At 37.2% G+C, this 13,688-nt stretch overlaps 2 protein-coding genes and 1 non-coding gene across 3 annotated transcripts; 2 read left to right on the plus strand and 1 right to left on the minus strand.

The window, feature by feature from the left end:
- Positions 1 to 1,003: 1,003 nt before the first annotated feature.
- Positions 1,004 to 2,695, plus strand: LOC113782235. The gene has a single exon (XM_027328139.1). It carries the CDS (start codon positions 1,004 to 1,006, stop codon positions 2,693 to 2,695), a length of 1,692 nt encoding a protein of 563 aa, XP_027183940.1.
- On the minus strand, positions 1,565 to 1,671 carry LOC113748481. Its single transcript, XR_003464339.1, has one exon. It is a non-coding gene; the product is annotated as a small nucleolar RNA R71 (small nucleolar RNA).
- A 3,244-nt stretch (positions 2,696 to 5,939) lies between the features above and the next one.
- LOC113782236 lies at positions 5,940 to 6,629 on the plus strand. Its single transcript, XM_027328140.1, has 3 exons — positions 5,940 to 6,158; positions 6,270 to 6,356; positions 6,540 to 6,629. Exons 1-3 carry the CDS (start codon positions 5,940 to 5,942, stop codon positions 6,627 to 6,629), a joined length of 396 nt encoding a protein of 131 aa, XP_027183941.1.
- Positions 6,630 to 13,688: the final 7,059 nt, after the last annotated feature.

Consider the following 13,688-nt stretch of genomic DNA (forward strand, 5'->3'; position numbering starts at 1 on the left):
TTTTTTTCCTTTTACTTCTCCACGCAAGCTTTAGACAAGCCGCCGCACCCTTTTACTTCTTCATAGACAAAATTACTTGGAAGCTTGGGATCGCATAATGATTATGCAGCAAGGCTAGTTCTTTTATCTAGTTGAGGAATAAATCAAGGATTGGAGCACCATAACTGTGAGATCGTTTTAATTGTTTATTTTTAATTTATATGTTCATGGGTATTTGATTATTCTCTATTTTTCCCTGAGTTATTATTGTTTAGATTTATTGGATAATTAGGCCTGTTATTCGAGTGTCTAAATAATTGATAGCCAATTAGGATGTTGGCGCGTCGCCTTTAAGCATCTTGATTAGTGGCAAACGAGACAATTTCACCGCCTCGCAAGCGGTCTAATTTGGATCGTGGGGATAATTAATCTAGCCTAAACAAACCCACATGTGTGTTTGTCATCTAGAATTGGGTCTTTCTAATTCCTAATGCTGTGGCTACATTAAATCCTATGAGCGTTTCTGGGGTTGTCTAGTCACAAGAGGGTAGTTTATGAGCGTCTCTTGACTACCATAAAATTAAGGAAAGATTGGTGGTTGGACGCATCGCTTGACCACTATAACCAGTTTATTCGTGAGTATATGAATTGTCCCTTGTATCCGTGATCAGTTGTGTGCTTCGGTGCCAAGATTAATTCCTTGACTAGGTTGTTTAATTAATTGTTATTTGTGTAATTTGGTTCCCGCTATCTTACTCAATTTTGAATTTCAGTTTTTACTCCTTTTTCATTAGTTGGTACTATTGCTAAAATTTCCTCCCCATTTTCCTGTGTGATAAATCTACCGGTTCCCTGAGAAGACGACCCTACTCACCACTATACTCATTCAGTTTTGGTAGTAGGTCTAATATAAATTTTATTTTTGGTGGTTTGACACCCACCAAATTTTGGCACCGTTGCCGGGGAACTGGTGTTTTAAGTGACTTATTGCACAGGCTTTAGTTTTTATTTTTATTTTTATTTTATGCCTCGATCTTCTTGTACAGGAGAATTAGAATTTGATCCAGAGATCGAGAAGACTGCAAGAAGGTTGACCAAGGAGGCAAAGTTGCGTAAGCAACAAGATTCAACGTCACCTTCAGAATCTGAGCAAGAGTTTGTTTCCAGTGATTCATCAAGTGAATCTGAAAAAGAAGAAGTGCATATTCCCCGAGTAGCAATGGCAGCCCCAAGAACTTTGAGGGAGTTGGCAACTCCTAACGTGAACCAGCAGCCATTATGCATTACATTTCCTAACACGGAAGAGGCATTTGAGCTTAAATCTGGTCTTATTCACTTACTTCCTACTTTTCGTGGTATTGCAGGTGAAGACCCACATAAACACTTGAAAGAATTTCATGTGGTGTGCTCCACAATGAGACCTCAAGGAGTCACTGAGGACCACATCAAGTTGAGAGCCTTCCCTTTCTCTTTGACAGATAAGGCTAAAGATTGGTTATTTTACCTGCCATTAGGATCCATCACTACGTGGGAAGAATTGAAGAGAAAATTTCTCGAGAAATTTTTCCCTGCCTCTAGAGCCGCCAATATAAGGAAAGAAATATGTGGAGTTAGGCAGGCAAATGGGAAAACTCTATATGAGTACTGGGAGCGCTTTAAACAACTGTGTGCCAACTGCCCACATCATCAAATCCCGGACCAGCTCTTAATACAATATTTCTATGAGGGATTATCACCCATGGATAGGAGCATGTTAGATGCAGCCAGTGGCGGTGCTCTGGTGAACAAGACCACAGACGAAGCCACGTTATTGATCTCCACCATGGCTGAAAATTCCCAACAATTTGGAGTGAGAGCTGATGGAGCAATAAGAAGGGTCAATGAAGTGAATCACTCTGACTTAGAGGGTAAACTATCTGAGCTTACCTCTCTGGTGCGTCAAATGGCAAGGGGGCAATTACAATCTGTGAAGACTTGTGGTATCTGTGCTGCTCCCGGACACATGACTGACATGTGCCCAACTCTCCAGGAGGATTCACCTGAACAAGCCAACATAGTGGGAGATTTTTCTGGACCACCTCCACGAAGGAATGATCATTTTGCACCCAATTACAACCCAGGGTGGCGAAATCATCCTAATTTTAGCTATGCTTCAAAACCCCCTGGTTTTCAACAACATTTCCAACCACGGCCACCAGTGCAACAACCATCCACTTCCAATTCAAACATGTCTTTTGAAGATATGGTGAAGTCACTAGCCCAAAGCACGAGTCAATTACAGCAAGAGGCTCAAAGATCTCAACAGGAATCTCACAGATTTCAACAAGAGACTCGTGCTAGCATTAGGAATTTGGAAGCACAAATGTCCCAATTGGCAACTTCCATGAGCAACTTGGAAAATAGCAATAGAGGGAAATTACCATCTCAAGTAATTCCTAATCCCAAGGAGAATGCCAGTGCAATGCAATTACGGAGTGGCAAGGAGGTACAGTCTCCTAGGCGTGCCCACGCCAGAGAAGAAGAAGTGCCCAGGAAGGTGGAAGAGGAAGAAGAGAAACAATCCTCTGAAATCTCAAAGAAAGTTGACATTCCTCTTCCTTTTCCTAGCAGGTTTACAAAAGCTAAAAAAGAAGAATCTGAGAAAGAGATTTTGGACACCTTCAGGAAAGTGGAGATCAATATTCCTTTGTTGGATGCTATTAGGCAATTATGCTAAATTTTTGAAGGGCTTATGCACTAATCGCAATAAGTTGAGTCTGGATGACAAGGTGAAGGTGGGGGAGAATGTCTCAGTGATGTTTCAAAGGAAGTTGCCCCAGAAATGCAAGGATCCAGGTATGTTTACTATACCATGCATAATTGGCAATCAAAGAATTGAAAAAAGCATGCTTGACTTAGGTGCTTCAATAAATGTCATGCCTCTTTCAATTTTTAAATTTTTTGAATTTAGGACCCCTAAAAGAAACTAGGGTAATCATTCAACTAGCAGATAGGTCTAATGTCTACCTTGAGGGCCTAGTTGAAGATGTTCTAGTAAAGGTCAATGAATTCATTTTTCCTGTGGATTTTTACATTGTTGATATGAATGATGAATACTCTACTAATTCAACAGTGATTCTTTTGGGTAGACCCTTCATGAGTACAGCAAGGACTAAAATAGATGTACATGAAGGAACTTTATCTGTGGAATTTGATGGAGAGAAGGTCATGTTTAATATTTTTGATGCAATGAAGCATCCTGTGGATACTGAGTCTGTAAATTTTGTTGGCATGACTAACACCATTGTGCAAGAGAATTTTGAACAGAATTTCATGGGGGACAAGTTGGACTTTGTCTTACAACAAGGCAAGACCAATTTGGAAGTGTACGACATGGAGGAGGAGGAAGTCAAAGAAGCTATCATGTCCTTACATTCACTACATCCGCTTCCAGGCAGGTTTGAAAATTCTTTTCTACCATTACCCATTTCTAATGAAAGAATTCTACCTTCTGTTCAACAGACACTAATGTGGAATTGAAGGAACTGCCCGAGCATTTGAAATATGCTTACTTGGGAGATAACAAGACTTTGCCTGTAATCATTGCCAATGATTTAACTGCATTGCAAGAAGAGAGGCTCTTACGGGTCTTACGGGAATTTAAACCAGCAATTGGATGGACGTTAGCAGACATCAAAGGCATCAATCCATCCATTTGCATGCATCACATCCTTTTGGAGTCGGACGCAAAACCCGTGAGAGAGTATCAATGCAAGCTCAATCCCGCAATGAAGGAGGTGGTGATGAAAGAGATTCTCAAGCTCTTAGAATTAGGAATTATTTTTCCTATCTCTGACAGCCAGTGGGTAAGTCCAGTCCATGTTGTTCCCAAGAAGACTGGAATCACATTGGTGAAAAATGAAAAGAATGAGTTAGTGCCAATGAGATTGCAAAATGGGTGAAGAATGTGCATTGACTTTAGGAAGTTAAATGTCGCAACTAGGAAAGACCACTTTCCACTCCTATTTATTGATGAAATGCTTGAGAGGTTGGCAGGTAAGTGTTTCTTTTGCTTTTTAGATGGTTACTCTGGATATTATCAAATTATTGTTGCTCAAGAGGACCAACATAAAACCACTTTTACCTGCCCTTTTGGAACTTTTGCATATCGCCGTATGCCTTTTGGTTTGTGTAATGCTCCTGGAACATTTCAAAGATGCATGATGAGTATTTTCTCTGATATGATTGATAATTGCATTGAAATTTTCATGGATGATTTTACAGTATATGGTGATTCTTTTGATCAGTGCCTAGACCATTTAACAAAAGTTTTGAAAAGATGCATTGAAACAAACTTGGTTCTTAATTATGAAAAATGTCATTTCATGGTTAAGGAAGGCATAGTTTTGGGCCATGTTGTTTCATCAAGGGGTATTGAGGTAGATAAGGCTAAAATTGATTTGATCACTAGCCTACTTTACCCTATTAATGTCAAGGATATTCGTAGTTTTCTAGGCCATGCAGGTTTTTACAGGCGTTTCATAAAAAAATTTTCAAAAATTGCTCAACTGTTGTCTCGCCTGCTTCAAAAGGAGGTGCCATTCAACGTTGGAGATGATTGCAAATTGTCCTTTGACACACTCAAGGGTATGTTGACCACGGCACCCATCATCCAATCCCCAAATTGGAAGCTATCCTTTGAGCTTATGTGTGACGCCAGTCAGTATGCCGTAGGAGCTGTGCTTGGACAGCGGAGTGGGAAGTGTAGTCACGTGATATACTATGCGTCAAAAACATTGACACCAGCTCTATGCAACTACACCACCACGGAGAAGGAGCTTCTAGCTATTGTTTTCACTTTTGAGAAATTTAGATCATATCTATTGGGGTCAAAAGTAACGGTTTACTCTGATCATGCAGCTTTGAAGTATCTCCTGTCAAAAAAGGAGTCCAAGCCAAGACTCATTCGTTGGGTGCTCTTACTGCAAGAATTTGACTGGGAGATCAAGGATCGGAGAGGGGTGGATAATTCAGTAGCTGACCATTTGAGTAGATTGATAAGAGAAGATGAAGCAGTTCCCATATCTGAGGTATTTCTTGATGAACATCTTTTCTATCTCAAAGGTAAGGAACCTTGGTATGCAGATATTGTGAACTTTTTGGTCAGTCATAAATTTTCTATTGGCATGAGTAAGAGTAAGAGAGATAAGATAGTCCATGATGCTCGATACTACTTTTGGGACGAGTCATATCTATGAAAAATAGGCTCTGATCAAATTATTCGTAGATGTGTACCTGAAAGTGAAATTCCTTCTATCCTTGCTCATTGTCATAATTTTGCATGTGGTGGCCATTTTGAACCTAAGAGAACTGCTAGAAAAATCCTTGATTGTGGCTTTTATTGGGAAACATTGTTTCGTGATGCTTATGCATTTTGTAAAAGCTGTGAAAAATGTCAAAAATTTAGAAGTTTGTCTCATAGGGATGAAATGCCTCAAGTGCCTATGTTATTTTGTGAAGTATTTGATGTTTGGGGTATGAACTTTATGGGACCTTTTCCTAACTCTTTTGAATTTTTGTATATTCTGTTAGCAGTTGACTATGTATCGAAATGGGTAGAAGCAAAGGCTACCCGGACTAATGATTCTCAAGTTGTTGTAGGATTTCTCAAATCCCACATTTTTAGTAGGTTCGGGGTGCCGAGAGCCATCATCAGTGATCAAGGTACCCATTTCTGCAATCGCACCATTGCAGCTCTCATGAGAAAATATGGAGTGCACCATCGTGTGAGTACAACATATCATCCTCAGACCAATGGGCAAGCTGAAGTCTCTAATTGAGAGATCAAGAGCATATTGGAGAAAACGGTTAACCCCAACCGTAAGGATTGGAGCTTGCGATTGGATGATGCTTTGTGGGCATATCGAACGGCGTATAAAACGCCCATTGGAATGTCCCCATATAGGTTGGTGTTTGGTAAGATGTGTCATTTACCTGTGGCTATTGAGCATCGTGCATTCTGGGCAGTCAAGCAATGCAATTTGCATGCGGATAGAGATGGCAAAGAGAGAAAGCTCCAACTCCAGGAGTTGGAGGAAATTCGTCTTGAAGCATATGACAATGCACGTTTGTACAAAGAGCGTACCAAGCAGTTTCATGACCGCCTATTGCGTGCGAAACACTTTTCTCCAGGACAAAAGGTACTCTTGTTCAATTCACGGTTGAAATTCATGCCAGGTAAGTTAAAATCTCGTTGGATTGGACCATATGTGGTAGCCAATGTTTTTCCCAATGGTGTGGTTGAAATCCAGAGTTTAGAGACTAATAAGAGTTTTACAGTTAATGGTCATCGTTTAAAACCGTTTGTTCATGTTTCAGACATTGGTACTGTGGAAGAGGTACACTTGATAGATCATATCTATGCCTAATTGCTCACTGAGGAGTCGTCTAGCCAAAGACGTTAAAGAAAGGCGCTTCTTGGGAGGCAACCCAAGGCCTCCATTTTTTGTTATAGTCCTCTTTCATTTTTCGTTGATTTTTGGTTGTTTTGTTTCATTGCCAGTGTTTTTGGTGTTGGGCAGGAGACTTGGATTTACAAGGCATGCCCACGCCCTATAAGTGATGCTGTTGAACATCGTAGAAATGCTTGGGCAGAAGACTCTGCCTTATAAGGCGTGGTCACGCCTTACAGCAACGCTGCCAGTCCCTGACACCTCCCCTACCATGGTGTTTTGCTGCAGTTTTTTATTCATTCAGGGAAGTTTTTTGCTCTCTTCACTTGACTTCAACTTTTCGTTCTTACATTGAGGACAATGTAGACTTTAGGTGTGGGGGGAGTAGTCTAGCTTTTCCTTCTTACTGCTTTCCCTTTTGCAAAAAAATAAAAAAATAAAAAAAAAAACTTTACCATGCCTTTTGGATTTTTATGGTTAGCCCTGATAAGCAATGGCTAAATTTTCAAATTTAACTATTGTTACGGTTTTAGATGATAATATGTTAAGTATGATATGATAACATTTTAGGATGTCTCTCTGGTAAATATTTGAGATTTTGTGACTCTTGCAATTTCTTTTGGTTAACTTTTCTAGGCATTGTAAATATTTTTCTGACATTTTTGTGTGAACTGGTTCAACTATTAATCTTAGTTCTCCATGTTAAGGAAATGAAGCAGGCTTGCATGGTTTTAATTTTACTTGGGTGTTTATTTGTGAATAACATTCGGCTATACTCCGCTGGTTATCATTGACTAGTAACCGGGGGTCTTCACCTAAAGTGTCGATTTTCGCGTCAAAAAGCAGCGATAACTATGAGTATATGGTCTTTAAGCGGTTAAAGTTGAGTAACCGGGCTCCTTCATTGGAGAGATGTCGGAGTTCGCGTCAAAAGACTTGAATGGCTCAAGACTTAGCACTTCCTTCAAGAAAAAGAAAAAAAAAAGGAAAAAGAAACAAAAAAAAATGAAAATGATGAAAAAGAAAAAAAAAGAAAGGAAAAGTATACGAGCATGAAAGTATGTGAATAATTATATTGCCTGCGGATCCATGAGTCTTTATGTTGAGATTTTGCTTAATAGTTAGACCAGTTATTAAAGAATGTTGGTTGGATATTTTCTATTCTTAGATTAGTTAGTCTGGATTTGAAAGAGTCATTGGTTTTAAAAGCTAGTTGGAGAGTTATCTCGTAAAATTTGTCATTAGTACTTGACAGTTATCTAAATCATACATTGGCAATAGTTGCTTTGATTAATAGCCATTGTTTTGAATTCAACTGCTGCAAAAATGTTTGCTCGCTGGGTTGTGTATTTAAAGTTTGAAACGCTTGAGGACAAACATTGTCTTGGTGTGGGGGAATTTGATAGGGATATAATTATGCATTTTATTTGTGGTTATTTGGTCTTAATTTTGGCAGTTTAGTATGCAAAGTATTGGATTTCTACTCATAATTAGTATTTGTGTTAATTACAGGCAATTAGTGTTGAAAGTGACAAAAGGGAGGCAAAATCCAGAAGACTCTTGCTTCTAAAGCATGCCCACGCCAGATAACGCGGAGCTGCGTGATAAGGACGGAGTATGCGATCCTACTCCTTGGAGGCTACCGCAATTCTTGGAAAGTGATGGTAGCTACGTGGGATCAGGAAGTTTTTCCAAAGAGGACTTTTGGTAACAATCCAATGAGGGAATTAAGGAAATAATTCGTTTGAGAAACAACTTCTTATTTTGGCTAGCAAAAAGGACGGCGGGCAGCACTACAAATTGGGGGGATTGCAATAGACTAGGGGATCTTTTGATTCTTTTGTTTTTTTTCCTTTTACTTCTCCACGCAAGCTTTAGACAAGCGGCCGCACCCTTTTACTTCTTCATAGACAAAATTACTTGGAAGCTTGGAATCGCATAATGATTATGCAGCAAGGCTAGTTCTTTTATCTAGTTGAGAAATAAATCAAGGATTGGAGCACCATAACTGTGAGATCGTTTTAATTGTTTATTTTTAATTTATATGTTCATGGGTATTTGATTATTCTCTATTTTTTCCTGAGTTATTATTGTTTAGATTTATTGGATAATTAGGCCTGTTATTCGAGTGTCTAAATAATTGATAGCCAATTAGGATGTTGGCGCGTCGCCTTTAAGCATCTTGATTAGTGGCAAACGAGACAATTTCACCGCCTCGCAAGCGGCCTAATTTGGATCGTGGGGATAATTAATCTAGCCTAAACAAACCCGCATGTGTGTTTGTCATCTAGAATTGGGTCTTTCTAATTCCTAATGCTGTGGCTACATTAAATCCTATGAGCGTTTCTGGGGTTGTCTAGTCACAAGAGGGTAGTTTATGAGCGTCTCTTGACTACCATAAAATTAAGGAAAGATTGGTGGTTGGGCGCGTCGCTTGACCACTATAACCAGTTTATTCGTGAGTATATGAATTGTCCCTTGTATCCGTGATCAGTTGTGTGCTTCGGTGTCAAGATTAATTCCTTGACTAGGTTGTTTAATTAATTGTTATTTGTGTAATTTGGTTCCCGCTATCTTACTCAACTTTGAATTTCAGTTTTTACTCCTTTTTCATTAGTTGGTACTATTGCTAAAATTCCCTCCCCATTTTCCTGTGTGATAAATCTACCGGTTTCCTGAGGAGACGACCCTACTCACCACTATACTCATTCAGTTTTGGTAGTAGGTCTAATATAAATTTTATTTTTGGTGGTTTGACACCCACCAAAACCCCTCCTCTTGCTACATCAACATTTGTTTTAGTTGCATAAATCAAATCATTATAGAATCTTTGTACAATAAGCTAATCAGGGAGTCCATGATGTGACATCTTCTTAGCAACTCCCTAAATCTTTCCCAAGTTTCAAAGAATGACCCTCCTTGATGTTGACTAAAACTAGTTATGTCCATTCTAAACTTAGCAGTTTTAACAAGAGGAAATTACTTGTTCAAGAAAGTATAAGAATATCATCCCAGGTAGTAAAAGTGTTAAGAACATGGGATTGCAAATATACCTTGACTTTATCTCACAATAAGAAAGGAGGAAATAATCTAAATCTAATAGCATCCTTACTAACTCCATTAAACTTGATTGTATCTTATATCTGATAGGTTACATTTTTTTTAATTAAATTTATGATTGTTTTTTCCTTGAATTTTACCAAATATTGTGTTAATTGGTAGATTCTACTCATATTTTATAATCGGTGTTGGTTGTAAGGATTTAGAATAAAAAGAAATTAAGGATATGATTTTTTACTGGACTTTTGTGCTGTTCAGCATGGGCGCATCAAAATCTAAGCTTGCACGTCCGGAAAGCTCGGAATTGGGCACATGATGTCTAGTTTCAAATTGAAGTCGAAAGAGTCAGATTCTTCACCGAATGGATAATCTTACTTTTGTTAGGATACTAGTCTAAGCTATCTTTTGGGATTTTTTGAAAATGACTTGTTGGTTTATTAGGATTAGGATTTTGTTTTGAAAAAAAAGAGAGAGTCGTTTAGTTCGAGTAGTGACAAGCCGATTTTCGAGCAGATGAGCCGAGTCAACAGCATGAACTCACCTACCAAGATCTAGAAATATCCGGGGTCTTGTCTCTCGATCCCACTCCGATGCTAAAGTCAGTTTTGGGTCAAGAGTTATAAGTAAAACCAGTGGAGTTGAAGTTTTTTGTACTCTTTCACAAAAGAGAGGAGGGTATTTATAGTAGAGAGACCTACGGGAGGAATGATGGACTCTAATCTCTGTCATCTGCAGTGCGATAGCTAGGGCGGCGGTGTCAGAAGTAGGCCTGGACAGGACAGCGGCAGGGGTCATATCAACCTATTAGGTATTAATTAGCTTTGCTTGAAGGTGTCAGACGTCAGGTGACCAGACTCGAAAGCGAAACTGAGACAGCACTCATCTTGGGAAAATGAAGATGATCTGCGGGTTAAAGATAAGGAGTCGAGGTTGTCACCTCGACATTGAAGAACCGAGAAGGTTAATCACCTCGTCATTGAAGATTCGAGAAGGGCCGATGTGAGAGCCCACAAGTAGGATTGGTACTTCGGAAGGAAGAAACATTGTAATCAATGCTTTCTTTCTCATGAGAAGAGGAATATCGCGGTCTATCTTTTCTTTCTCAGAGGAATAGGAACATCATTCTCGACTTTCTTTTCGGAAGAAACAAGAACAGTGGTTCTTTTTTTTTTTTCCTCTTAGCACCCATCTAATGATTCAAGAATGGCCTTGGCAATTACTTCTACTATTTTGCGTGCAATTTCCTCAATGGAGATGAATTAAACTTTTCATTCTAGTCAAGGAACAATGAAGGATTTGATTCAATTAAAATTGTGAGATCGAATTGATTATATTTATTTCTTTTATTTACTAGTATTCGTATGCTCTTTGGTTTAATTTCTTATGGTTATTGTTTTATTTGAATATCCAGGGCTCGGTATTTGAATTAATCTAATAACTTAGAACTAATTAGAGTAGTTAAATCCGTAATTATTTAATTATTTTAAACTAGTGGTAATTGGCATAATTGGGTTTATGTCAGGGGGACATATGGGCTAATTTAAAATAACCCTTGTTGTGTGTTATGTGATTATAATAGGGTTTCTCTAATTCTTAATGCAATTGAAAAATTAAACTCTAAGATCGTGCCTAGAGTTATTTCTTGATTAGGGTCGTAGTTAATGGTCGTACCTTAATCATCAATACAATAAGGAGGAATTGACTGTCAGCACTTGTTTGGCAGTTATAATTTATTTATTAGTGAATAAATGGAATTATTATTGCATCAATGATCAATTGAGCGAGCTATCTCCGAAGTTATTTCTTGGCTAGAGTTTATCCATTATTGTTTTAATTTTAATAAATTGTCATTTAATCATTTTTATTTGAGTTATTTAATTCTCATTTTTATAAAACCCCCTTACTCTGTGTTCTAGAAGAAACGAATCTTCTCTAATCCCTGTGGATTCGACTATACTCACCGCTATATACAAAAATTATATTTTTCTTGAGTAGGTATTTATTATTGCACAGCCTCAATACCTATCAATATCTCTAACAAGGAAGCTAAATAAGCATGTGGATCCTCTATAGCATTACTTTCGAATTGAAAATTTTGCACCATTTGAATAAGTGTAGATTTAATTTCAAAATCTTTAAGAGTTCCCGATAATGCAAAATCTCAAATTGAGATTTGGCATTTACCATTGGTTGCACAATACTCGTTTGAGCACCTTGAGTTCCTGATAATGCAAAATGCTTAAGAGTTTGCCTATTTGCTTATTGCTCTGCCACTGGCTCAATAGGTGGTAGATCAATAGAGATTTCTTCTATTTGGTGTGCTCCCCTGCTCTCCTTCTATGTCTCCATATAGTTTTTTCAAGTTTTAGATCAAAAGGAAGAACAACAAGTGAAACTCAATGCATACACTTCAAGTAAGAGTATATATTATCCTTTAAAATTCACACCAAACCACTCGAAATATATTAAAGAAAACTTAACAAAAATACAAACAAGTCTAAACTAATAAAAGTTTCTTAGGTCCCAATATTGCCACTCCTAGGCAACGGTACCAAAAATTTGACTGATTTCAAATATGTACTCAAATTTAATTTCAAATACTCCTGTTTATCTGCAAGTATACAGGTTTTAATTACCATTCAGGGAGTATGAGAGTCGATCCCACAGGGTGTTTGAATTTCAATTACTAATTCCTTACTTCACTCTATTAACTAAACAACAAACAAATTAGGCAATAAATAACAAATATGTCAACTAAACTAAAATTGTAAACTAAACTTGTAGATGAAAATTTTAGAGGAAAAAATTACCAAATACAAAGTTCTAGGACATAGATTTCACTAATGATCAAGTATACAAGTAAATAGATTATTCTCTTACTAGTTACTCGTCTTGTTAGGAATGCATTTTCAAGGTTAATCAAGCTTCACTCTCATGATGAATTGATCAATAGTGACATTATACTCCACTAATGATCAAGACCTAATAATTGAATTTCAATTACTAGGTCCTTACTTCACTCTATTATCTAGACAACAACAAATTAGGCAATAAAAAACAATTATGTCAACTAAACTAAAATTGTAAACTAAACTTACCAAATACAAAATTCTAGAGGATAGATTTCATTAATGGTCAAGAATATAAGTAAATGATTATTCTCTTGATAGTTACACTTGTCTTGTTAGGGATGCTTTTCCATGGTTAATCAAGGCTCATTCTCATGATGAATTGATCAATACTAACATTATACTCCCCTACTCTCATGGTGAAGATATAAAATGCTAGCTTTTTTAATTCATGAAATGTAATAAGCAAATCCATCTAAATATATCACTACTCTGGTGTTTCTATTTCTTAGATTTCATTCATTTTTTTCATTTATTAACAACAACTAAATGATTTTTAATTGATGATTAAGCAATTACAAATATTAAAGCAAAAGCAAATGAACTGACAGGTACAAGATCTAACATGAGCATTCACATTCAACTTATATTTAAGATTTCATTAGTTTCATCTATTCCCTAGATAAAATATCTAGTTCATCATGAAGAAATAAGCAACAAAACAACAAGATTCAATGCAATAATTCATGTTGAGAAGATAAAAAAGAAAGAGCTAAGAAAACCTTAGCCAAAGATGAACAAATCTCCCAAGATATTCAATTCAACTTCCAAAATGAACTAGTTACAAAGAGATCCTCTTTGATTAACTTTACAAGTTTTTCTCTTCAAGAAGAGAAAACTACTACTTCTACTTGGAGGGACAAGCTCCACTTTAATTCTTAACTTCTAATCTAAACTCTTATTTCCTTAAACTAGCTATCACTTCATCTATTTATAGGCAAACTTTGCTCTATATAAGACAAAAGGGAAATAATCTTCACCATGTGAACACAAAGAAAAATAGTGCTTCAAAAGTCAAGAAAAAAAGGCTAAATGATTCTTCCAACTTTGGAATGCTCAAAAGCGTGAATGTAGTTTCTTAACAAGTTAATCTAGCGTCCTTTAAGTCCCATCCATCATTGTTGGTCTAACTAGAACAAATTCATCAAGAAAAATCAAGTTGCATCTTGTAAAAATTGGCTTCAAAAGAGAAACCAGAACTTGGACAAGAATTGGTGCGGAGGACCAATTTCTTCTTCGACAGAATTTTTCAAATCAGTTTCAAACCGTTCTGCCTCCAAACCATTCTTCTAACATTAAATCACATGTG

Source organism: Coffea eugenioides, chromosome 9 (assembly GCF_003713205.1).
Source record: "Coffea eugenioides isolate CCC68of chromosome 9, Ceug_1.0, whole genome shotgun sequence".
In the NCBI taxonomy this organism is placed as follows: domain Eukaryota; kingdom Viridiplantae; phylum Streptophyta; class Magnoliopsida; order Gentianales; family Rubiaceae; genus Coffea; species Coffea eugenioides.